The sequence below is a fragment of the Perissodus microlepis genome, chromosome 18, assembly GCF_051167445.1.
Source record: "Perissodus microlepis isolate ML-2025 ecotype Zambia chromosome 18, ASM5116744v1, whole genome shotgun sequence".
Classification (NCBI taxonomy): Eukaryota; Metazoa; Chordata; class Actinopteri; order Cichliformes; family Cichlidae; genus Perissodus; species Perissodus microlepis.
In genome coordinates, this window is record NC_140478.1 from 19,295,284 (window position 1) to 19,320,087 (window position 24,804).

Consider the following 24,804-nt stretch of genomic DNA (forward strand, 5'->3'; position numbering starts at 1 on the left):
TTGTTTCCTTGCAGTCACGGAAAGCCAGTGAACAAGCAAAGAGCGTTGACAGTAAAACAGACAGCATAGGCAGTGGAAGGGCCATACCTATCAAACAGGTAAGCAGTCTTACTAACCTATTTTTTTAACTACATTTCCCACAGTTCCTGTGGTAAGTATGGCTTCTTTGGTCTGAGTAGAGGTTTAAAGTAATTTTATATTCAGTGATTTTGGAGAAAAGCCGTATGCTACAAAATCCACTAGATGGCAGCACAACCCAATGTTACAAATGCTTTACAAGCAGGCACCACTACCACTACGATATGGAAGTAACACACACACACACACCTATCAAAGTGTACACTTCCAAAAATCTAAGGCAGAAATTTTAAACCCTGGAGAACTGATGAGTTTGGTTACCTTTGACCATTGTTGAGTCATTTTGTTCTCAGCAAATGACACGATCTGTCAGGAAAAAAAGAAATCAACATTTCATTCATTAATATTTGATGTGGGATTTTTCTGAGCAGCAACTATAAATTTATAGATTATATTTAAAGCACCATCGTTTAAAAAAACATCCAACTTTGTGTACTGCAATTTTCCAGTCACAGTTTAAGGCTTATTAGTGGATAATAAAGATTTTTGTGTTTTTCCTCAGCTGTTCCTTAAAGGATATATCTTGTTTTGACTGTGGCTACTAAACAAATATTAGAACATTATTTAGGGTCAGTCTCATTTTTTTACATGTCTGTCAGCTGTAGATGACTCCAATCCAGTGAGCAATAATCCTGTAGTTGAACCACTGACTCCACCTGATTGTGCTGAACTAATATTTAGGTCATTCATTCATATCTATATATTGTCCCAATAGGCATTTTTTTATGGCGGCATTTTATTTGATTTTTTTGGGCCATGGTAAAAATGCTACAGCTTTAATGGTAATGATTATTACACAAACACTGCTGGAATATTAGTCTAAGATTGGTTTGTTTTAAAAAACAATTATTTATTGATTTTTTTTGTGCCTGTGTTTCTTTATTGTTTCCCTATATTATATTTGTTTTAGTCACACGGTGCAGTGAATGGAACAGATTCACAGCAGCAAACCACCGAATAAAGCGTTTTCTAAATCCTTTCTAAAGGTCCGACTGTAAGGAGGAGTAAATGGTACATTCATTAGTAATCACTCCTGATTATATGAGGGCTTTTGAAAATAGGTCAGCATTCCTGTATTATCATCTTTACCTGCAGCTGATACAGGACACTGTCCTTTCTTTTGAAAATGTTTTGCCAGACCTCCTCGTTCCCTGTGGGAGAAAATTGCCAAGGCTTTGGGTCTAGCTGAAATAATGGCAGGGTGATGCTTTCTTAATCAAAAACGTTCCTTTGTGTTTAAAGTAGAAATAGTTGGCTATGAGGTGATCACTCCGTGGGCAACGATAGATGATAGATAAGGCTTTTTTTTTTTTTTTTTATTCAGCAATACGAGTTCAAATTATGAGTCTGAGAACAGCAGCTTGAGAACAGCTAAAAACACCTTTAAAAATGTTTAATACTTCATGATGGCTGTTCTACAAAGATGTAATTTAGGTCTCGGCGAAGTGGCTGCGTTTTTGTAGATCTGTGTAATTCCCTGCAGACGCTCATTAGTCCACAGGTGATCAGGAGTTTGATTTTCACAGATTAAACGAAATCCCCCTCAGAGCAATCTTTAGTGTAAACTCTTTCAGTCTTAGCCCGTGCATTAGTGGGACCTCCTTTCTAAAGTGCGCAGCCAATTTCCCTGAGTATCACAGCCACTTTTGGCAAGATCGGAACCGATGCTTTATCTAAAGAAAAAAACCCACTCCTTCTTTTGGATGGGTAGGGATGCAGTTCAGATACAGATGTGGAGGGACGGATGGAGTGTTTGTGTGTGTGTGTGTATGTGTGTGTGTGTGTGTGTGTGTGTGTGTGTGTGGTGGTGGTGGTGGTGGTGGGGGAGGCATGTGGAGGGGGACTGACTAGCTGATCTCCAGGCCAGTGAAATGCACAATCAAGGAGATCAAAGTATCAATGTGAGCTTAATTACCACTACTCCCCGCGCCCTCACCCTCACACCATCAGGCCAAATTACACATTGCATGCCCCCCCCCCCCCCCCACACACACACACACACACACTTTCTATCTATAAAAATAGTGAGTGAGGATAACAATGCACTCACTGCTGAGGAGCCGTCAGCAGCTCTTCACCCCCCACACACCAGCACACACACTTTTTTCCCTTCTCCTGGTGTGTCACAAAGGGCCGGCCTATCAGTCAGCCACAGTGGCAGTTTGCAGCTTTCCTCCTGGTAATCTGACAAAAGGAGAGAAAGACACTATCTCCTCTGTGTAGATATCACAATTGTGTGGACACAGAGAGCGCGTCTGACGACTGGCCCGTTTCCTTGTGTCGCACAAGCTTGACACACTCATCCTTTTGTGTGCGCGCGCGCACCCTCATGTGTACGTCAGTGTCGAGGGGAAGCGCTGGACTCCGCACCTCTCCTCGTGATGTCACACTATCCCATTTTCTAATCTGAGACAGAGCCCCGATGATTAATTCAATTAAATCGTATGTCAGGCTTCCAGTTATTGAAAGTGACCTGATCTATGATGATATTTATCACAGTCGTAATGGGCAACTGTTCACATAAAATAACAGGAGAATTAGTGTGCAAGTGTAGATTTTCGCATAATTGCCTTAGCATCTTTATCGATCTGCTTCACGGCTCTGATGAATAATTTGAAGCTCCACACTGATTGCGTGTATAGATTTGTGTATGGTTCAGTAAGACCACAAGATGAGGAACATATTTGCTTGTAAAACATGCATTATAAAGTTGCTAGAGGCCCTCTGACTGCATCATTTACTGTGTATGATTAAAGACACATTTAAAAAGTGTTTACAGTTCTTTTATTGACCATATTGAGAGAGAGCCCGGGCAGTCAGCAACTAATCGATTAAAAGGACACAAGTTTCTTCCTGGACAAAAAATCCTCTTCAAGTATGAATAGTTACAAAAGGGTTAACAGTGGCTTTTGAATATTAAAAAATATATATAGTTTAAATTCTAATTTAATGGCCTGTGTTTTCCCTGTCCTCATTTTCCATCAAAACTTTAAATGGTTTCAAAATATTGTTCTCATTTTTGATTCATCTTCTCTGAAAGCTTATGGGTTCTTAAATGTATTCCAGTACAAGTAATTCAGCAATACTTCATCTTAATAAACAACAGGCTTCGGCAACACGATCTGACAGAGCCGGCCTGCTCCCTCATTTTTCAAAGCTTACATTTGGATTTTCTTTTTTTCATTATAAAAATGTTATTTCTACTCTGTAAAGTAAAATTCAATTATTTCAGATGCAGATTTGTTGATAGGATATGAAGCCTGTACTTATGAGCACCAGCGTACAGCCCAGTTGTCAGGACAGTCAGGATTCATTTGTGGGGGGTGGAGGGTCGTGGCAGATGAATCAGGGTCTGGATTAAGATGATTGTCAGCAAACAGCCTGGTGCCCAGGTCACCGAGGGTCAGCTCTTCCTGATGTGTTAATCAGGATTAAAGCCTGCAGGATGGTCCTTACTAGCAAAACACTACCCCTTTGACCCCCCTTTTTTCAGCTCACACACACACACACACACACACACACACACACACACACACACACACACAGGGCCGGGCTGTAAAAGCACAAACATTGCCCCGACTTAATCCCCTAATTAAGCAGGCCCCTCCTCACTATTTAACCTCAGAGAGAGCCTCCTGGCCCTTGCACTCAGCAGCCTTTGGTCACCTCCAGCAGTGGAACTCCATTGTTTACTAGTGGATTTACTAAACAGATAAGGAAACCTTGTGAGGCCCTAAAAGGCCCCAGAAGATAAAGTTGAATAGAATAAGAGATGAGTGGGCTTTGAAGAGGGTAGATCACACTCTCTAATCCCGGGATTGAGGGGTCTTCCAGAGTTCAGCATGTTATGTGCATGAATGCAGGGAGGAGGTCTGGCAAATTGGATTGTCTCTGTTTCTGAATGGTCCCTATAGCAGAGGAACTTGTCCAGCTTTGTAGGTTCAAAAGGGCACAGAAGCAAAAGCAGCATTTCATTAAACCTGTCAGCCGCCGAGCTATAACAGAAAGAGATTAATTGCAATTGTTAGGTAATTGCCAAACTGTTTTTAATGTAATTACTTCCATACTGTTTCATAATTGTCATTTAATATGATGTTTGTTTGCTTTATGGTGTACCTCCAAGAAAATTCTCCATGAAAGCGCAATAACAAATCTGTAATAACAATAACAGCACTGTTTTATGGTATTTAACATCCATAATGGCTCATATCATCGACCGTGCTGCTCTGAGAGGAGCATATGCTCACCGTGATGGCTTGTCTCTTACAGGGAATCCTTCTGAAGCGAAGTGGCAAATCCCTCAACAAGGAGTGGAAAAAGAAATATGTCACACTGTGTGATAATGGCGTCCTCACTTACCACCCCAGTTTACATGTGAGTCCCCCCCCACCTCCACACACAGACTTTTGCTCCTTCCTTTGCTATTTCTTTTCCACTCGGCTTTATGGGTTTGTTACACCACTGTTTGTACTCGAGGGTGCTGCTGGAGGTTTTTAATGCAGGACTTTTGTAACCGCTGAGCACGATTCTCTTGATGCGATTACATTTGCCACCATTGCTGTAGGAAACTGGATTGCAACCACATATGCACACGATGTCAACAGAGACTTATTGCTGTGTGTAAGGTAACGGCCATATTAGCAAACCCTGGGACTTTGAGCTTAGTATTAAAAAACGGGGTGTCCTAGTGGTCATCTCTGCCCACCCTGTGGTGCCAATCCACGGTGTCTGCTAATGGAGACATGGCTGTGCTGCTGCTTGCCTGCCGCGCCCAGGCCTCACGCTGGCTTGTATTTATAATGGTTCTCACCGCATGGCAGCAGAGCCTGACCAGCCTCCCACATCCATCTTTGTCAGAGTCCCGCTGGGCTGCTAATACCTCTTAAACACTCGGCTGGCTGGCAGCAGACAGCTGAAGAGCCCGGTGCTCCACTCACAAATGCCCGTCTCTGCCCTCGGATTCCCTCCATCACTCTCTGATTCTTCCAGCCTTTGCGTTCGGCATGTCTAGATCATTCGGCCACATGAAATGAGCGATATTTTCAGCATCTTGTCTCTAATGAGACAACTCAAACTTTGAAAATGGGCCCAGTGGTTAGACATGAACCCTGTGTGTGGTCTTTTTTACTCTGACATTGTGTTAGTGGTTTAATTTACAAGCAGTTATTAGTAGAACGGTGCCAGGCTAAAGTGATGTATGTAATTGACTGAACAGGCTATCTCTTGATCATTACAGCTATTACAGGTCATCGGGGCAATCTATGAATCTATGAATCTGTTGACTTACAGAGGGAGGTGAAATAAGGCTGACAGTTACATTAGCTCAAGCTCATTTTGAGCAGTGGAGCAGAGAAGGAGTAAGAAAAGGAGGAAAAAAAAGGGGGGAAGAGAGAGATTGAGGAAAGGCGCGAGGGAGGGAGGCAGCCTGAGAGTGAAAGAGGGGAACCTTTAATTTCGCAGTCAGCCAAGCCATCCACACAATCACCTTCTGTTAATTCTATCTGCTACATCAATTAAATTGTTTGTAGAAACTAATTGAATGTGGCTTAATCACACATCTTAATAGCTTTGCACGCTTCGATCTGGCTGTTAATTCCAGCAATAAAATGAAATGAGAGCGCTCACTGGGTAATTAGCGAGGAGGCTTGGGAAAGAAATGAGTGCTTTATGACACGGTAATAAAGCAGAGGAGCCGGTGGGGGGACGGCAAAGGCCGAGCTCGCCTCTATCTGGATCTTTTTCTGCTGAGCCCAATGATTTTCACCTTGGCTTCCCACATTTGGGCGGCAGTCGCTTTAAACCAAATCAAATGGCCAAATTGAAAGAGAATGAGACAGTTTGCATTCATTAAGCCTACCATCTCGCTATTTGGAGAGACGGCGTGGGCACAGGTGATGTATAATGGCTTTACAATAATTTTCCCACTATCACGCAGCCGTAGTGGAAGATCTAAGATGGGTTGTGACTAATGGGGATGGAAATTGAATTGTCTTTTAATTTGTTTTTCTTCTATAATTCCTGGATTCTTGTTGGTCCACAGTCTGTAATCAAGTAGGTAAATTGTGGGATATATCTGGAAATACGAGACTTGTGTAGGGTGAAGGCTGCTTGATACAATTGTCATGCTCTTATTTATTACTTCCTGTAGGACTACATGCAGAACGTGCACGGAAAAGAGATTGACCTGCTGAGGACAACAGTTAAGGTGCCTGGGAAGCGACCGCCCAGAGCAGTGGCCACCGTCGCCCCCACTGCTAGTCCCAAAACCAACGGGCTGACCAAGGACCGCAGCACTTTGCAGCTGGGCATAGGAAACACAGGTCAGAATCCCCGCTACATTATTTGTCCAAGGGGCAGAATTTCTGCTCTTTTTTCACATAAACAGTTATGATACGATAGGATTAATAATTTTAGGGTGCCGTGTCACAACATGAATGACAGTATTACCCTCTTCCTCCCTGCTCTGTATCCACTACACTTACATTACACTGCACTTTTGTACAAAGAGCACAAATGTGAGCAAAGTCTAATTATTTGAGGAGCTCATAGTTTGCTCAGCTTTGCAGATTTCAGATTTAATATTTTATGTTTAAAAACTTTATACAGCTTAGTAATGTTAATGTTGATGTATCAAGAGAGGCACACTTTGCAGTTTTGGTATAGTTAGCTGGCACACCTGATGCATACTGCTCATCTAGATCTAAACCTGCACCGTTCTCTCAGCTTTGGGCTCAAATAAACTAGAGCAAAGTGCAGGACTGCACATGTGAAAACACAATTAGATAAACTACAAATATGGTGGTGCAAGCTTTTTTCATTTTTTTTTTAATATGACTTTTTTACATCATTGTGGTTTTGGACAAATCTCAAAAAACATGTTCTAGTCATTAAGTATTTTTATTTTGTTGTAGCCATAGTACAACCATCACTTCATCCTTAGTCTATTGGGAAATGATTTGTATATTTATATAATCTACTGATCCAGCTTAATCATAAAAGTTGCAATTTTAGCCGTGGTATTGAGGCTAGTGCCACATTTATAACGCTCACTTATGCTGGTAAATTTAAAAGCATGGACACTTTTAAGTTAAGAGAGATCATATATGTACATTTCAGGCTCTTAGAAGAAATAAATCATACCTTGAATATGTAATGGTTACTCAATTAGGCTTTTATTACATTACTAATTTTATATTGCCCTCTGTTTGCGATTAATCACAAAAATGGCTCCCAACAGGTTAATTATCTTTCTGTATGTTTCATATATGCAAATTAGCTGCCGTGTAGTATACACACTGATGACTTAATGAGCGTCTATGACAAATCTATTACTTCTCTATATTACTGAACAGGGAATCGCAAGTTGTGTTCAAATAAATGCTGCAACCATGTTTAAGAAACAGTTGTTTATCGTTGTCTTTTAAGTCACTGACCTACTTATTCTCCATCCTCTGTGGTACTGTAGTGGTCACAGAAACAGCAAGCAGTTTGGTCCTGAGCATCGTGCCAGGATTTTTCCACCTTCAGGCTTAAAAATAGAGCTCTTCTCTCAGCAAGCAGTACCACTGGAGGCTGCTGAGAGTCTGGCAGCTGTATAGAGAGGAAGCCCGTGATTGGATTTAGGGGTTAGGATTAAGAGTAATTAATACTAATTAGCAGAGTGATCCCCGGAGGGAGGTGGGGTCCTTCGTCAGCTGTGAAATGGGCACAGTGTTTCCATCATTCAGGCTAAAGCTAACTGGCTGAGAGTGGGTTCAGTGCCAAAGATGGGCCACCAGGGACCGTTAGGACTGTCCGGGCAGGTTACTTTCAAATGTGGCCAAGGTGCTGCCACAGCTGAATGAGTTAATCAGTCACAAGCAGAAAGATGTAGGAGTTTACAGAGCGCAGGACAGGAGATCAAGGTTGTGTCATCCTGCAAAGTGTTGACCTTGAGTGCAGGGTTGAGGGGAGTCGTCTGAGTGGACGAAGGGCGGTGAAAATCAGGCCAGATAAGGTTTTGGGGAGAATAAAACCCACCACCAACTGGGTTGTTTTCTTTCTTGTTGTTAACGCAAAAGTGTTGTTTTCACCTGATGATCATTTCTTGGAAAAGACTCATCAATGATGAATTCCCAACATTTTCAGTTTTCATCTATGTCTGCATCAGGGAACAATGTGAGAGAGATTTGCCTTAATCTCCACTTAGGAAAAGAAAGGTTACAAATCACATCAGGTCTCTCTCCGGGTGGAGGACCCTCTTCTGATTATGCGATCGGGATTTTGATTTCATTAGACATGCAATTGATGAAGGGAACAAAGGGGTAATTTTTCATTCACAGCGTCCAAATCACAAGCCTTGTCTTTGCCTTTGGTAATTCATTCATTCCTTAGATCTAAAGGCCTTTATAATCACTGGGAGAAGAGGGATAGCAACCGGGAGAAGGAGGGGCAGAGTGGATGGGGGGAGATAGGAAGATGAAGAGGAGAGGTTGAGAAGACAGAGAGTAAATGTGGGAACGCACGCGCCCGCGAGTTTGCCAAGCGGCCAGGTTTAATTCCTTTGCTGGGTGCTGAGCGGAACCATTTTAAATATGATCCTCCCTGTTAACATGCGTCCTGCCGTGTCACCAGCGACAGATACATTGTATCAAAGTATTAATGGGCCCAGTCACTTTTAATCAATCCTCTGGGAGGGAGAGATGCGCTCACCACAAGGGAGGAAAAGGAGAAAAGTGTTTCGCCCATTCCCTCCCAGCTCTGCGCCATGATTTGTCTCCAGCTTATATAGTGCTACAGAACTAAGAGCCACACACTCCCTAACTAACAGGCCAGTAACAACTTCGGCAAGTTGAAATATTTCCCAATCTCTTCAGTCTGAATCCCTCAACCCTGTTGGGTAAGCAAAAACCATCTCCCATATTCCAAATGTGGTTAGCTTAATTATCTAAAAGTGAATGTTGTTTCTCTAAAGTTGCTTTATTGCAACACGGAAGTGCTGCTGGGGATCCCTCTGAGATCCACTGTGAGAGTTAATTGTTCGTATCGAGATCTGTTTTGTCAATAGAAATAGACGTCATCAGATGGAATCTGAAAAGGAGCTGAAATGGAGAAGAAAGCATCCGTAAAAATGTCTATTTCCAAACATAATACAGGCTGTACTTTCATACACAAGGGCTAAAATCAATATTTTAATGTTCATTTGTTGCGTACAGTTTATGAAATCATTGTATAAAATGCATAAGTCTGAATGCAAATGCTGGAGTGACTTGTGATTGGACTAGGAGCCGCAGTATGAGAGGCGAAGGGGGACGTCTGGGCGTTGGTCATGATGATGATGGTGGTGGTGGTGGATTACACAGCCGCAGATGATATGTTGCTCGGCCCACATTAGCATGAATGCTTCATTATCTCACTACTTGTACATAATGGGAACAACTCCACGGAGGGGTCAGGCCTCGTCACGGCTCATCAGCCCACTGACGGCCCGGCCTAAAGAGAAATGAGAAGCAAGGCAGAGCTGCTCCCCGCTAATCCATCGCCTGTACTTAACACCCGAGCCTTGGATCGCCTGCAGTAGAAACTATATGGCTTTTGTTATCTCTTTTTACACATGACAATAAAGTCCACAGTGGGTTTTTTTCTGTGAAGAGTTTAAGCAGGAAATGAACAAAAGTTAAATGTTTAGCGTGCTTTCTTTATAAGAGAATCAGTGTCAGAATATGTTGAAGAAAAGTAGCAATTTGTTTTGTTTTTTGGTGATATTTTTTTAATAAGTAGATGCAGTGGTAAAAGAATTATAGTCTAACAGATAGCAATATTCCAGTATAATAATGCCCCATTACAAATTAAATTATAATGTAATAATATAAGTAGATCATTATGATACATAGCACAGTATTTTTCTTATTATTGTAGCTTTTTAAACAATTTTTAATGACTGTGCAGAAGGGTGGTTTAATCTATAGAAATGCTATTATTCTAAGCTTAATGAGGAAAGCTGTCAAACAAATAGAGCTGGGCAAAAAATGTAACATCCCAGTAGTCTAATATTTAGAACTAAGCAGTCTTTGTTCATCTAGGTTTGCTTATTTTACTGTTTATATTTCATGTAATGTCAACATAAATGGCTGCAATGGTTTTTCATAGAGACTTAAACAGAGACTGGACAGAATGAGGCCTCAAACTGGGGTTTTGGTTCATCCACAATTCAAAATAAATCCAGTTATATTGTCAATAATCATTAATTACTAATATTTTGTATTGTCTATGACACCAAAATCCGTGTGAGAGATTTCCAATTGAGTATTAATCCCTTGAATCTCAGTTTGAGTCATAATGTTTCGTCATTGTCAGTCCACCGTAGTGCCACTGTTAAATCTATAAAATGTAAAGGAGTCGGGCCTGGCTGGAGCTTTGAGTACAGTGTTCTTTTAATGCCACAAGCTGATTATTTCTCCACTGTAATTACATTATCCTCCCCTTTATGCAGGAGTGGTCTCTGGGGACTAATGGATACAGCCATGTATAATTCATTAATCATTAGCATCCAATTTGACAATTAGACATGATTGTTGAATTTTAAATATCAATCGAAGTTGCCTTGGAGTTATCTAATCCTTCCCCCCCCCCCCCCCCCCTCCTCTCTATTTTAAGGTATCACAGAGTGAAACTTTGCACTCTGTGAATTAAAACACATTTTGAATAGTGGAAAAATGGATTTTCTGTTACGAATGCCTCTAACTTTAAACAGTAACACTAACGTTGGCTCTGGGAAATAACATGCAGTGGTGCACTGTTGTCCAAAATCACATAATAATAAAAAAAACACTTACCAAGAGCAAATGTATAGAAGTCAGAGCTTTTTAAAAAAAACTATATAATTTATGCGTCACAAAGTTTCACATTTTCTTTTCAATTCTCCTACTCCAAGGCTCTCCCCCTCCCCTCCCCCCCCCTCCCTCCCTCCTCCGCTCTGATTTCAGCATGCTAATTTAGTCGGTGCTCCTCAGCATGATTCCCTCGCTCTCTCTCCCATTCTTGCTGCGATTCTGCTCCCTCCCCTCTGGGACCTGAAGATTAATATTCCTGGGCCCAACAAGATAATTACTGATACTAATTAGACATGATTATGTGAATTTGATACACTTATTACTCTAGATAATGAGTAGGACATATTATCCTAACAAGCACCCGTGCCGCTTAGTTTACTTTACACACGAGCCACACACTATATTTTCTGTTATTGTCACCTCAATCAGAAACTGATATTCTCTTGTAATTATTAAATAAAGGGCCTTGATGTGTGTTACCTGTAAGATGAGGAAGCTTTGTCAAGAAAATCAGAAAATTGTGTTGATTTCCATAACAAAACCTCTGATGTTTTAACCTTCTAAGTGCCAGTGTGATATCTATTGGCCTTATTAAACTGAATTGTTTTTACAATGTCATGCAGCATGTGTGTGTGTGTGGTTTTTTTTTTTTATGGCAAAAACGCTGTGAAAAGGATCTTGTTTTTAGACGCCCACGCTACTTTTAAGTAGCACTTACTTTCCGTTACTTTTATTTATTATTTATTTTTTAGAACATATTTTCATGTCACATGAGAGATTCCCATTCATCAGATTAACTGTCGGAGCTGTATTTTCCACCTCTGACAGTTAATCTGATTCCGCTCACATGACTGGAAGCATATCGATGAGTTTTTCGGAGTAGTTAGGACGTGTTGTAGGAGCTACTCACGAGCAGGAGGGAAGGACCCCACATGGTTCAGCCTAGCCCATGAATTAGTAAAGAGAGCCAGGCGTCCGTGGCTTGCCTGATTGGAAGTTAGGGGGAGAACGCCTGCTGACGCCAGTGGAGATCGATGTGGCAGTCAGAGGGATGAGGCGAGATAATTAGCGTTCAGAGTGTATCTTGTTAATTAAGGGCTAATTAGAGGCAGAGGCGGAGGGAGAAGGGTTTTGTGTGTGTGCGTGTGTGTGCGTGTGTGTGCGTGGGGGGTTGGTTGACAGAGATATGTGCACAAATAGGGTGGCAGCAGTGTTGCAGTGCAGTAGAAACTACCTAAAACTGTTAACTCAATTACATCATTATCCTCTGAGCTTGAAGAAAACAATCCTGCAAGTAAAGAATTCAAACAGCTGTACGCAAAATAAGAAACGAGCATTAATTTTTAATTTTTTTTTATTTTCCAGGCGCTTCTCACTCCAACAGCAGCACATCCCTCCAAACGGGCGGGTCGGCGTTTGGCGGCAGCAAAGATGGCATGCACCAGCGCTCCTTCTCTGTGTCCAGCGCCGACCAGTGGAATGAAGCCATCAACACCAGTACAAGCAGCGGAGCCCGTAAGCCCTCCACCTACGCTTTCTACACCCTCACTCGCCTCCCGAGTTCTTATAATTCGCATATAATTCATTATTGCCACAAAGAACAGAATGTATTAAAATAAACTTAAGGGGACCTGATCCTGAGTTGTGGAGTGATGGAGCTGCCATTTGCCGAGCTTCTTCGGCAGGTGAAACAAGCCTCATTTTCATAATTAGCTGATTAGAGCTGTGATCGCTGTGACCTTTTTGGCTGCTGCTCTTTGATAGAAGCAGCATGTTCAGAGGAGAGGAACGGTGAAGGTTAACTTTCCGCCATCGATGCATCTCCACTTGCTGCCTCCTTGTCACATTTCGCCCTGTCACTGTACTTGAGTGAAGTAAGAAAATATATTCACCATGTCTGCTGCCCCCCCCCCCCAAAATCCCATCCTGTCTTTACCTTCCATCTTACTCTCTGCCCCCCCTTCTGTTTTCCTCTCTTTTTCTTCCGAAGAGGAAAATGAATGCTTTTCGGGGGTACCATTCATCACCAGTTATTTCCCTCTCTTTGTGGTTGGCAGTAAAAAAGCACTTAAATGCACATCAACAGAATAACAGTCATTTCCATGCATGTTTGCACTCTGGTAGTTCTCATTAGCACGGCGGCGGCTCCCCCCCTCCCCATGGGCTCCCAGGGGCCCCGGCAGTTTAAAGAGCGCACTTTACGAGCGCTGCTGGAGTCCAACTGCACGGCCCTCGTGGTTCCGCAGACAAGCCTGTCTCTCATTTGGAGCTGCCAAACGATCAATTCTGCCTGGACGCAGGCACTTCCATCACCCCCTACCCCTGTCTCCCATCAGCAGCATGCCCAAAGCAGAATTACTTAGATTCGTGGGGTCCTCAAATAAATGAGCATGAGTGTGTGTTCGTGTGTTTGCATGTGTGTGTGTGTGTATATATATTCTGTATGTGTTCTTGCAGAATTTTTGTGAGTGGCTGTTTGTATGTGATTTTGTTTTCCACAGAGCGTGTTTGCATTATAATGTGTGTGTGTGTGCGTCTGTGGGGATGTTTGTGAATGCGGGTTGGGCGACCGAACTGCAGAGAACAAATAGGACTTCCTAAACATTGTGCTATTGGAAACAAGGAGGCTAGAATTTCCTATTTTCATGTTTGGTAAACTGTAAAGCCTTTAATATTAACATAGCTCATTAACCAGCATCCAGTCTTCAACTAAATCAGATACAATTTGCTCCATTATTTTATTTTCTTCAATTATTTTCATGCTACTTTTAAGGTAACCACAAATGAGCTTGAATGAGGCAAATGAGCTGAAAATAATAGTAGAAGCGATGTGTCAAATGATAGATTATGTTAGAGGAAGAGAAGTGTCTCTGTAATCAGTGCATAGTCAGTGCAGACAGTTAAAGGCTTACGCTGAACGCAGCATCAGAAACTTTGCTGAATATCTTGCCGTTAATGTCTCCTTACAGTTTAAGGACGTGAATTAAAGTAGCGGAGCAGATCTGCAATGTAAAGTGATGCCGGGCTGTCACAACACAAACTTGATTGAAACGCAACCCTCTTATCTTCCTTGCTAATGTGTCTTCAATAATCAATAGAGGGTGTTCCGCAGTAACGGCTGCTCATGTTTTGCCATGTGAATTGACTCCAACCATGCCCAATCACTCCATTATCCTTGGTGAAGGTTGCAGGTTAACATAAAATGTGATTCTGAGATGCAAAAACAGCAGATTGATGATTCACTGGAGAATGAATGCATCTTAGCCAGGTAACCATTTCCATATTATTTAAAGAATGTCCTCATTTGTAAACCTATTGAACGAAGGCAGAAGCAGAGGTAGTAGCATCTCTTGAATATTGAGCGCAGATTTTTGATTAAATCCCGGCCCAATTTTTCTATTGCTTGCATTCATAAAGACACCCATTCTTAATGCACCGGATGCTTGTTTAGATCCTGGTCTCCTTCACGCACCTCAATCTTTGAGCCTGAATTAAAAGCAAGAGGCTCAAACAGTCAATTGATAGGCTGGCTGATGACAGTAACTTAAGTCTTTTTCAATGCGTGAGTGAAAGTCAAAGTCAAAAGACTTCTGCATTTCAGTGTCACCGATGCCTTGAGCCAGGTCTTAAAACAGGTGAAATTGATTAAGTAAAACTTTACATCATTCAAAGGTTATCTTTTCATGTTTTCTGATATATTTTTGGTTGATAATAATATTTCTAGTTATATTTTATCACATTTTATTTACGTTAAATGTATAAAATTGTTTTGTCAGAAATAAGTGATGCTTACGTGGAACAAAGAGTTGATTAATTAAGAAGTATTTATCAGGTTAACCTGTAATAATTGAAATAATTGTTAATTGCAGGAGGGCTTGTGAGCCGTGTCAGTTTTCATGCCAATATGAAAATATAAATCTTTTGACAATGCTGTGCTGATTACCAAAACCTTAGTCCATGCAAAGTTTGCGTCGCTTCCCTTTTTTTAATCCCCTGTGCTCCAATTTATTTTTGCACCGTTGCTAATTTATTTATATAAGAGTGTTTTTTTTCCTCTTCTGAGTTTGCACATCAGCACACAGGTACTTAATGCACAGATAGCCTTTTCCTGTGGCACTGTGTTTTACACCTTGGCCTCCCAATGCGAGGGTGATGGCATGTGGGGCGTTTGATTTCTACGCCAGGCCGTAATGAAGTTTGACATTTAGTTTGGAGAGAGCAGCAGAGCGCGATCAGGCCTTGATTAGTACGCTCTAATTGAGGATAATAAGGGGGAGGCGGTGATTGTTTCTAATTTTTGCCATTAATTGCAGCCGTTGGCTTTGATTGAGGACAGGCAGGGCTGCCATGTCAAGGGGCCTGGCAGAATCATAGTGCTCCTTACCCGGAGCCTCTTGAATAACAATGAAATGACTCCCCCCCCCCCCCCCAATTCTCTTCACCCTTTCCCCCCTGCTGCTCACTCTCTCACCATTTTTCATTCTTATTCATTTTGAGCCTAGCGTTGGTAAAGATGTTAGCAGCGCCCTCTGTCTCACCCATGGCCTCCGTTCTGGAGCTGTCATCTCAGTGCTGGGAGTGCAATACACTGTAATCACAGGTTAGCCTCGTACCTACTCTGCTGCCCAGGTGATCTTGGCTGAGTGGGTAAAGAGACTTCTGGTCCCCAGCGTGCTTCATTACCCAGCTTGGTCCTGATGGCCCTCATGCACGCTAACAGCCAGCTAATAATGCCACGGTGAATTCCTCGCTTGCAGTTTGCTTTCAACTTCATAATTGTCAACTTAACAAATTTTAATTAACCTGCCATGCATCATTTAGAGCTGAGAACCACTCAGGGGCTTTATGTAAAACTATTATATCTCACACGCTTTGCTATTGTTGCTTAGTGATGTGTGCTGTAGTTTTAAATGTCCTGCTCCTACACCTGAATATCACAAACTTCTTAAAGCCCAGTGGATGCAAACAAAGGGGTGTGTATACCTTTTTACATATATATATGTTTCAGGTGCAGAGCGAGCTGGGCCGGGGTCATTTTCCACAACATTAAGGGCAGAAATTGATAATTAGAGGTGTTTATGACACGGTTGGGCCCCCCTGAGGGGCAGCCCTCCCCTTTAACCTCAAGCGACATTAAACAAATGCTGGCTGTCACTTTGGAGGCAGGTTGGAGCTCGAGTCTTCCACCCGCCATACGGAGCTGTGCTGGCGGGACAGACGCTGGTATGGAGAGGGAGGAGGAAACAGAGGGTGGGGGGTGGGGGGCACATTGGAGGACCCCTGTGCCCCCAGCTGTCTGAGCCAGCTAATGACTCGTCTCAGGGGGGCTGTTGTAAGAGAGCAGGAAAATTGAAACAGACGCCTCGACTAGGAGCTGCTACATGTGTGGCTGCGCGCTGCCATTCAGAACACCAGAGAGCCTAATATATGGGCTCCAGCTCATGCACTAATGTTATGTTTATTAATGTGATGGCATATAATCAATACATTGCTATTTATGCTGAAATATTAAGATTACCTTTAAAGACACATCTCCTGTTTTCAAACAAATTAGAGATCGTTTTAATGAATTTGTTAATTTTTCCCAGTAATGACTTTACGGTTTGTATACATTAACTCTCATCAAGAATAATTTGGAGGGCAGGCATAATGATGTTCGTCTCAGGTGTCGTTTCCTATATTTTGCCCACACTCGAGCAGTGTATCCCCGATCCTCTGAGCTCCCCCCACCCCGCTCAGGCATCTTCAGTCCCCCGCTGAGCCCATCTTACTCCTCCAAGACAGCCCCATCTCCCCAAAGGTAATGACCGAATTAGGCCTAATGTTGTACACTGGCTAATGGCACAGTGCCGCACATTATAGCATGTGCAACTGGTAACGACAACAGCAATAATCCCTGAGCCCCTTGTCCTCCTGCACTCCACCCCTGGGGCTGGGACGGTGCACAGGGAAATGAATGGAGTTTGCCACACTACAATGAGCTTTTGATGGGAGACAATGGAGGAGGCTGCCAGCACCACACAGGGTGGTAAGATGAGAGCAATATGGGGCCCATCTACTGGCCCTCCCTCCCTGCTTCCCCCAGGCCCCTGGCCCCCGCTCCCAGACTCATAATGGCATCCGGAGGGGGAAAGAAGGGAAAGTGATGTCAAATGTCAGGAAATCAGAAAGATGGCAAGCTGACATCCCCCTCCTATCGTCCCATCCCTCCTATCCCTTTGCCCAACGGTAGCACAGGTTAATATCACATTTATAAAATCACTTACAAGAAACAAAGCCGACTCTTAGCCCCCTGTCACTCTCAGACAGTCATATAAAGAGCTTTGCCGCAGGCCAACTTAGGTAACCATTTGTTCAGTGATAGCCCCATACCTGTCCTTCAGACCATCTAAAGCTGGAGTTGTTACACAGTTACTTTTAGAGCACTCATAGCCATTTTGAACTCCTCCTACTGTAGATGCAATACTGGATTGTGACAAGTCTACATTTACTTTTCATGATACTTTCAATATTGTAAACACTCAACTGTCATTTCACAGGAATTAACATGGTGCAAACATACTTTTACACCCTTTTTAGGACATGTGATAAAATTATTATTTTTTTAGCTTCAATCTCCGTTTTTGTAACTCATTGCGTTAACGCTTGCTGTGCCACTAACGTAAGAGTTTTGAGACAAGTGTATATCCGCAAAGTATTAAGCCTACATTGTCCACACAAAGTCACCTTGATGATATTGATCTACAGGGGAAAAGTCATTTATAGATACATATGAAGTCATTTAAAATTTTTTAACCCAGCATTCCCTTTTCATCCATATTCTGCATCTCTTTTTCTAAATGCATCATGCATCATCATAGCAAAAGACAGAAAATCCTGCATGACCTTGTTTTTCTTCACCGTCTCCGTCAAATTTTTCCTTCAGTAGTCGTTTAGTCATTACTCTGTGTATTCGTTGCCTGCAGAAGCTCCAGAAGAAAATCATAATGTAAATTTTTTTCCCAACATGTCAAATCTAAAACAAAATTCATCCTCAGAGTTCTTGAATAAATCATGATGTTTTTTTCTATTGTTTGGAAATATTATCTTGACTAGAATTGATTCTCTCTAAAAAAAACAGAAGCTTATTCTACACATTTCTATGAGTGATCCACCAATGGGACAGCTGCATTTAATCAGGTTTAAAACTAGCTAAAATTAATAAACATACCTGTCATACTTTATTTGTTTGGTGAGGTTTGATGCCAGTTAGTAGTCAGAACTACAATCATCAAGCTGATGATCATATAGTGAAAATTAAACTTAAAGATAAGGCTGAAAATCCAGAGTGTCTTTCTTTCGCTGTTCAAAAACAGTAACTGTTTCCCCTTTTATGCTTTTTTTCCCCCACAGCTAACGGGACGAGTGATCCGACCGGTTCGAGTGTGGGCAGTGCAACGAGTCCTAAACTTGAGCCACCTCCCTCGCCACACGCAAACCGCAAGAAACACAGACGGAAAAAGAGCACAGGCATCACAAAGCCAGATGGCTTATCCGCAGGCAATGAAGGTATGAAAAGTTACAATGCTACATTAGCTAGATGATAAAAGTTGCAGAATGAACAAAAATATATAAATCTTTCAAGTGCTGCACAGGGGACTGACTGGCAAAATACTCACCTACTATTATAGAGACTCAGTTTCATTTTGTGGAGCAAACACACAAAAAAATTGCAATTGTACATGTACAGTTTGTGCTTCTATGTTTAACACATAGCACCAAATTTACCAGATATGCCATCTAATTCTTTCTCCTTCAAAGTTTTGGTTATTGTTTGCTCTGCACACACACAGATACATAAAGTTGCACAGATCTAAACAGTAGCCCTAACTGGTAGGCATGTATGTATACAGACAAAAACTATAGAAACTTCTTTGCATCCTTTTACTGTTTTTATTAACATATGTGCTATTCAGTGATCAGATTTAAAATGACTCCTTATAGTCGCCATGGAATAAGTGCATGTAATCTTCTTTATTTTGGCTGAATGTGGCCTATGATACACATAAAGGTGTGTAGTTTTGTATCTCCCTGTGGCCCCCTGCACAGTTCACCCTCAAAGCCTCCATTTATTTTACTGTTGCGTGAATAGCGAATGTGGCCCTCCTCAGCAGGGGAGTGGCAGTCGACTCTCCACCCAATTAATAATGATTCTTCAGTCCAATGATGAATGGACTAGTCTAATTGGATGGCATTGTGAAAACACTGTGGCGCATTTCAGAGGCCATAAAACTGATGTCACCAGAACGGGATGATCAATCAACAAGATTGATACGCTGGATAACAACAACAATGGCATTGACGCCTCCTAAATGGGGCTTAGCATTTATAATCATTATACTTTTTTATCATGGTCTCTGACAGCTTCTCTTTAAAGTCTGAATGGGTCTGCTGACCACATTGTTATATAGAGGGAACATCATCAGCATCACATAGATAAGTGGTATGAGATAAGTGGTGCCCTTTTTATTGCTGGGGTAGTGTGTGGTGACATCAGCTTCTGTAGGGGTAGTCCTACTGAGCAAAGCACTGGCAATCTTAAAATATTCTGAGTTAGCCTTCAGGACAGACATCGCTGTTTCCAAAATAGTTGGGACGTTGTATCAAATTGATTGACAGTCATTTGAAGATTTGTTAAATTCAGAATAGAAATGTTGAAATTGAGACATTTTGCTTTAGTTTTTTGAAATAATATATCGAAATAATATATTTTCATTTTAATTTGATTTTGTAATACATTTATATATAATTTTTTTATAATGGTCACTATATTTTCAGTGTGTCTGCCGCGCTGTCTTAACACGTGGCATTGTCTTGTTGTCTGGATGGCAGCCATTCTGCTCTAAAACCTGTATTTATCATTAAGCATTATGGTGCCTTCACAGATATATAAGTTATCAGTGCTATCACTGAGGTTAGCTTTATTATATCGATAATGCCACATCCACGATTTGCTAAATAAATTACAAACTGTGTACCATGGTGATGAAATCCCACCTTCCTTGCATTTTTATGCTCTTAGTTTATTGAACTATATGCCCACGAAGTCTTTCCGTCTCGTCTCTTGGAGATGTATATTCAATAACGTTCCCAATTAACCTAATTATCTGTGAGCAGATTGTCTTCCATGACGCATGCCCCAATTTTTTTGAACCATGTACTTGGGATCAAATTCAAAATGATTATATACTTTTCAAAAGCAGTAAAATGTAGCAGTTTCAACAAACTATTTTCAGCCTTAAAGTGATTTCCAAAGCAGTGCATTCTGTTTTTATTTACATTCTAAACAGCGATCCAGCTTCCAAGAAATGGGATGAGCTGCTGTGTATCTAATCAAGCATCCTTTTTTTTTTCCAAGGCACCCGTTACTTCAGTTTTATTTGACATTACTGAGATCTTAATGTATATCTCCTGACAGAATTACACAGTCACATTAAAGTCTTCACTTAGCGATGGCTGGTATTATCGAACCCCTTTATATCTCGGCAATAAGTGTACCACACGGTGCAAGGTTTACTTCAGAGACCGAAGTATAAGAGTAATCAGACAGGAGGAGGCAGATTCTCAATGTTTCTCACATCATCAAACATGCGCATTGTTTTCTGTCTCTCTCATTGTTCTCTGCAAGCTTTTCTATTAGCATCAGCTTGTCTGTTCTGCTGAATGCTCTGGAATACAGACGTATCGCTTAAATATTGGATTCACCCAAGTCTGGGATGTGAGTTGTGTCTCCTGTTAAAAGAACAGGAAAGAGAGAGAGGAGAGATGAGGTGGGATCCTTGAATAAATTGCTATCAGTTTATCTCATTTACGGGGCAAATCAGAAGCATGCAATGCAGGCTGAAATTGAATTTTAGTAGTTGTGAAGCATCATAAATCAAAACAGCGTGAGCGTCTTAAGGTGAGAAATCATTTTGGTCAACATGGGACGTGTGGGATGTACATGGGAGCCTGCAGAGACAGTCGCTGCAACATAATTTCCAAATATGGCACTACAGTAGTTAGCGAGGCTTCTCCAAATCACTGCTAAAGTGGAGAGAAATTTAGACTTATGTTAAAACTAAGTTCATTAGTATGAAGATTACAGGCTAAACACTCGGCAGATGGGCTCATACTTTCAAATGGGTTTGAGTCATCCGTTGTACTCTCTTGTAATTGAGCTTTTATTGTGCTTCAAAATGATTTTATTTCAAATTAATGCAAGGCCATATTTCCACAATCAATTTGAAGCCATATTTGGATAAAGTCAAAATTCTCTGTTACGTCTAATGTGCTGCGCTTGCACCAAGAATAGGCACAAGGGACACAGTCCCTAATATCCTATGCACTGTCAGAGCTGTGCGGTGTAATGAACTTCTCATGTGCTTAAAGAATGATGCAGGATGCATGGCGAGACAACTGACAGCCCCGTAATGTGTTTCCCAGCAGCCGCCCGGCGACGAGCTCTCTCGATGTGTCGCTCGCCATAAACCCACTGGAAAATCGATGGCCGATAAAGAGTTGTGTTCAAGGGGAGCCCCCTCTGATTAATGCAGACTGTCAGGGAGCATCATTAATGTATTTCTCTTTTAAAGAAAGTGTATCAAATGCTCATTGTTTTGGGGAGTTTAGCTTGCCCAATGTGAGCTGGGGTGGGGGGTGTCGGGACGGAGGTAAACTGTGACGAGACCTTCCTTGCTGATGCTTCCAGTTTTATAGATGAAGATATTTATTCTTGCTAAAGTGGCAGAAATTAAAAGAAAATAAGAACGTGTTTGATGTGCAGACGGTAACGAGATTTGCAGAGATTTCCAGAGATTTCCAGTCAAACAAAGGCCGTCAAACTGCACGTCCATTTTTGAAGACTTAGGGAACTTGCTTCAGACACTAGAACATTTTTATTATTTAAAACTTATATAAGTCAAATTTAAGACGTATATCTGCCTCTCATTAGATTTAGAAAAGATTAGGGTATGAGATCATCAACTAACGTGCCATTTTGACAACTTTTTTGTTCTATAAGTGGGAGTTTAACGTTTAATTTGAGTCATTGTTTTTGTCATTTTTGAGACTTCAGTGCATCTGCTTACCCATAAAACACAGAGAAAAAACACAAACCGTAACAGATCAAAAACTCGGGCGATGAAGTCAAAGGAGTGTCTGAATGTAGGTCTTGCAAGAGTGATTAAAGGTTAGTTGCAGCGTCAAAATCAAACACTTCCACGAAAGCGATGCATATTATAAATATAATTTTAGATTTGATGTGACTTACACTCCTAATATTTATGAATAAATGCTTAGCTGCCTGATTAGAAATCGTAGTAATAGATGCAATGAATTTGAATTTGTGTTTTATTGTCTATCAAAGTAACTGTCAGTAACAAAAAGACGTAAAAATTCCAGAAAAAATGAATATGATGACATTCTAGGTGTAAATGTAATGTAATATAAATCTGCATCTAAACATCAACAAATAGGAGACCCTCAGTATAACCTACTGAATCTAAAATTATTAAAGCACTCAGACATGATAATAGTTAAAAACCATTCACATTAATATGACATATTAAGTCATAATATATGATAAGAAGACATAAATGCAAGATAACATCTTCCTTTTTTTCTCAGTTGGAGGCATTCAGAATAAAGCATTTGTTTGTGACAGAGCAGAATTGGATTCAGTGTACTCTGTTTCACAAATTCAATTTTGAATTAAAAAAAGTGCAGAAATGGGATAATCACTTAGTAGTTTCATTTAAAATTTGAGCTGATTGAGTTTAAAGTGGTTGAAAGCACTTGATGTAATTTTATCAGCAGTTAAAGGAGAATCGGGGAAATTATTTCTGTGTTTGTAAAAGTGTGGACTCTCTGAATCATAATGGTAACCGCCCTTGTTAAATTACTGGAAAGGTTAAATTGAATCGGTTTGAAGATCGTGGCCAGAATGCTGATGCTGATGGGAACTTCACTTTGGTTGAAAACTGTAGATCATCTTACATTTAAAAACCATTTAAACTAAATTTGATGTTGTCAGTCTGCCACAGTCGACCCAGTGGAATCATTTTACTTTATATATGAACATGAAGAACGCAAACGGACTTAAATAAGCAAACACTGAAAACTAAATGGGCTTTAATACCAATGTAGCACATTTCAGATCATCTTTACTGTGGCTAAGGAAGAGGTATAAATGGACTGAAGAAGCTTACCACTGGATGCGGATTAGGAGTGTGATAAGTGTAATAATCTGGAATTAATGACATATTTACCTGCTAGCAACTGGACAAAGAAACAAAACCAATTTGCAGCGATGTTAAATGAGAACGCCTAGCATACAGTGCACCAACCCAACTAGTAACACAATACAGGGAGTGCAGAATTATTAGGCAAGTTGTATTTTTGAGGAATAATTTTATTATTGAACAACAACAATGTTCTCAATGAACCCAAAAAACTCATTAATAGCAAAGCTGAATGTTTTTGGAAGTAGTTTTTAGTTTGTTTTTAGTTTTAGCTATTTTAGGGGGATATCTGTGTGTGCAGGTGACTATTACTGTGCATAATTATTAGGCAACTTAACAAAAAACAAATATATACCCATTTCAATTATTTATTTTTACCAGTGAAACCAATATAACATCTCCACATTCACAAATATACATTTCTGACATTCCAAAACAAAATCAAATCAGCGACCAATATAGCCACCTTTCTTTGCAAGGACACTCAAAAGCCTGCCATCCATGGATTCTGTCAGTGTTTTGATCTGTTCACCATCAACATTGCGTGCAGCAGCAACCACAGCCTCCCAGACACTGTTCAGAGAGGTGTACTGTTTTCCCTCCTTGTAAATCTCACATTTGATGATGGACCACAGGTTCTCAATGGGGTTCAGATCAGGTGAACAAGGAGGCCATGTCATTAGTTTTTCTTCTTTTATACCCTTTCTCGCCAGCCACGCTGTGGAGTACTTGGACGCGTGTGATGGAGCATTGTCCTGCATGAAAATCATGTTTTTCTTGAAGGATGCAGACTTCTTCCTGTACCACTGCTTGAAGAAGGAGTCTTCCAGAAACTGGCAGTAGGACTGGGAGTTGAGCTTGACTCCATCCTCAACCCGAAAAGGCCCCACAAGCTCATCTTTGATGATACCAGCCCAAACCAGTACTCCACCTCCACCTTGCTGGCGTCTGAGTCGGACTGGAGCTCTCTGCCCTTTACCAATCCAGCCACGGGCCCATCCATCTGGCCCATCAAGACTCACTCTCATTTCATCAGTCCATAAAACCTTAGAAAAATCAGTCTTGAGATATTTCTTGGCCCAGTCTTGACGTTTCAGCTTGTGTGTCTTGTTCAGTGGTGGTCGTCTTTCAGCCTTTCTTACCTTGGCCATGTCTCTGAGTATTGCACACCTTGTGCTTTTGGGCACTCCAGTGATGTTGCAGCTCTGAAATATGGCCAAACTGGTGGCAAGTGGCATCTTGGCAGCTGCACGCTTGACTTTTCTCAGTTCATGGGCAGTTATTTTGCACCTTGGTTTTTCCACACGCTTCTTGCGACCCTGTTGACTATTTTGAATGAAACGCTTGATTGTTCGATGATCACGCTTCAGAAGCTTTGCAATTTTGAGACTGCTGCATCCCTCTGCAAGATATCTCACTATTTTTGACTTTTCTGAGCCTGTCAAGTCCTTCTTTTGACCCATTTTGCCAAAGGAAAGGACGTTGCCTAATAATTATGCACACCTGATATAGGGTGTTGATGTCATTAGACCACACCCCTTCTCATTACAGAGATGCACATCACCTAATATGCTTAATTGGTAGTAGGCTTTCGA

The 24,804-nt window shown here is 41.3% G+C and overlaps 1 protein-coding gene across 1 annotated transcript in view; it reads left to right on the top strand.

Annotated features, from left to right (window-relative positions):
* Positions 1-24,804, top strand: part of agap3 (ArfGAP with GTPase domain, ankyrin repeat and PH domain 3) — a 76,638-nt gene that overhangs the window by 28,637 nt on the left and 23,197 nt on the right. Inside the window, exons 9-13 of the mRNA XM_084911999.1 lie at positions 15-98; positions 4,408-4,512; positions 6,287-6,458; positions 12,315-12,464; positions 18,342-18,497. Coding sequence (XP_084768125.1) covers positions 15-98; positions 4,408-4,512; positions 6,287-6,458; positions 12,315-12,464; positions 18,342-18,497 — 667 coding nt within the window. The remainder of the gene's footprint in view (positions 1-14; positions 99-4,407; positions 4,513-6,286; positions 6,459-12,314; positions 12,465-18,341; positions 18,498-24,804) is intronic.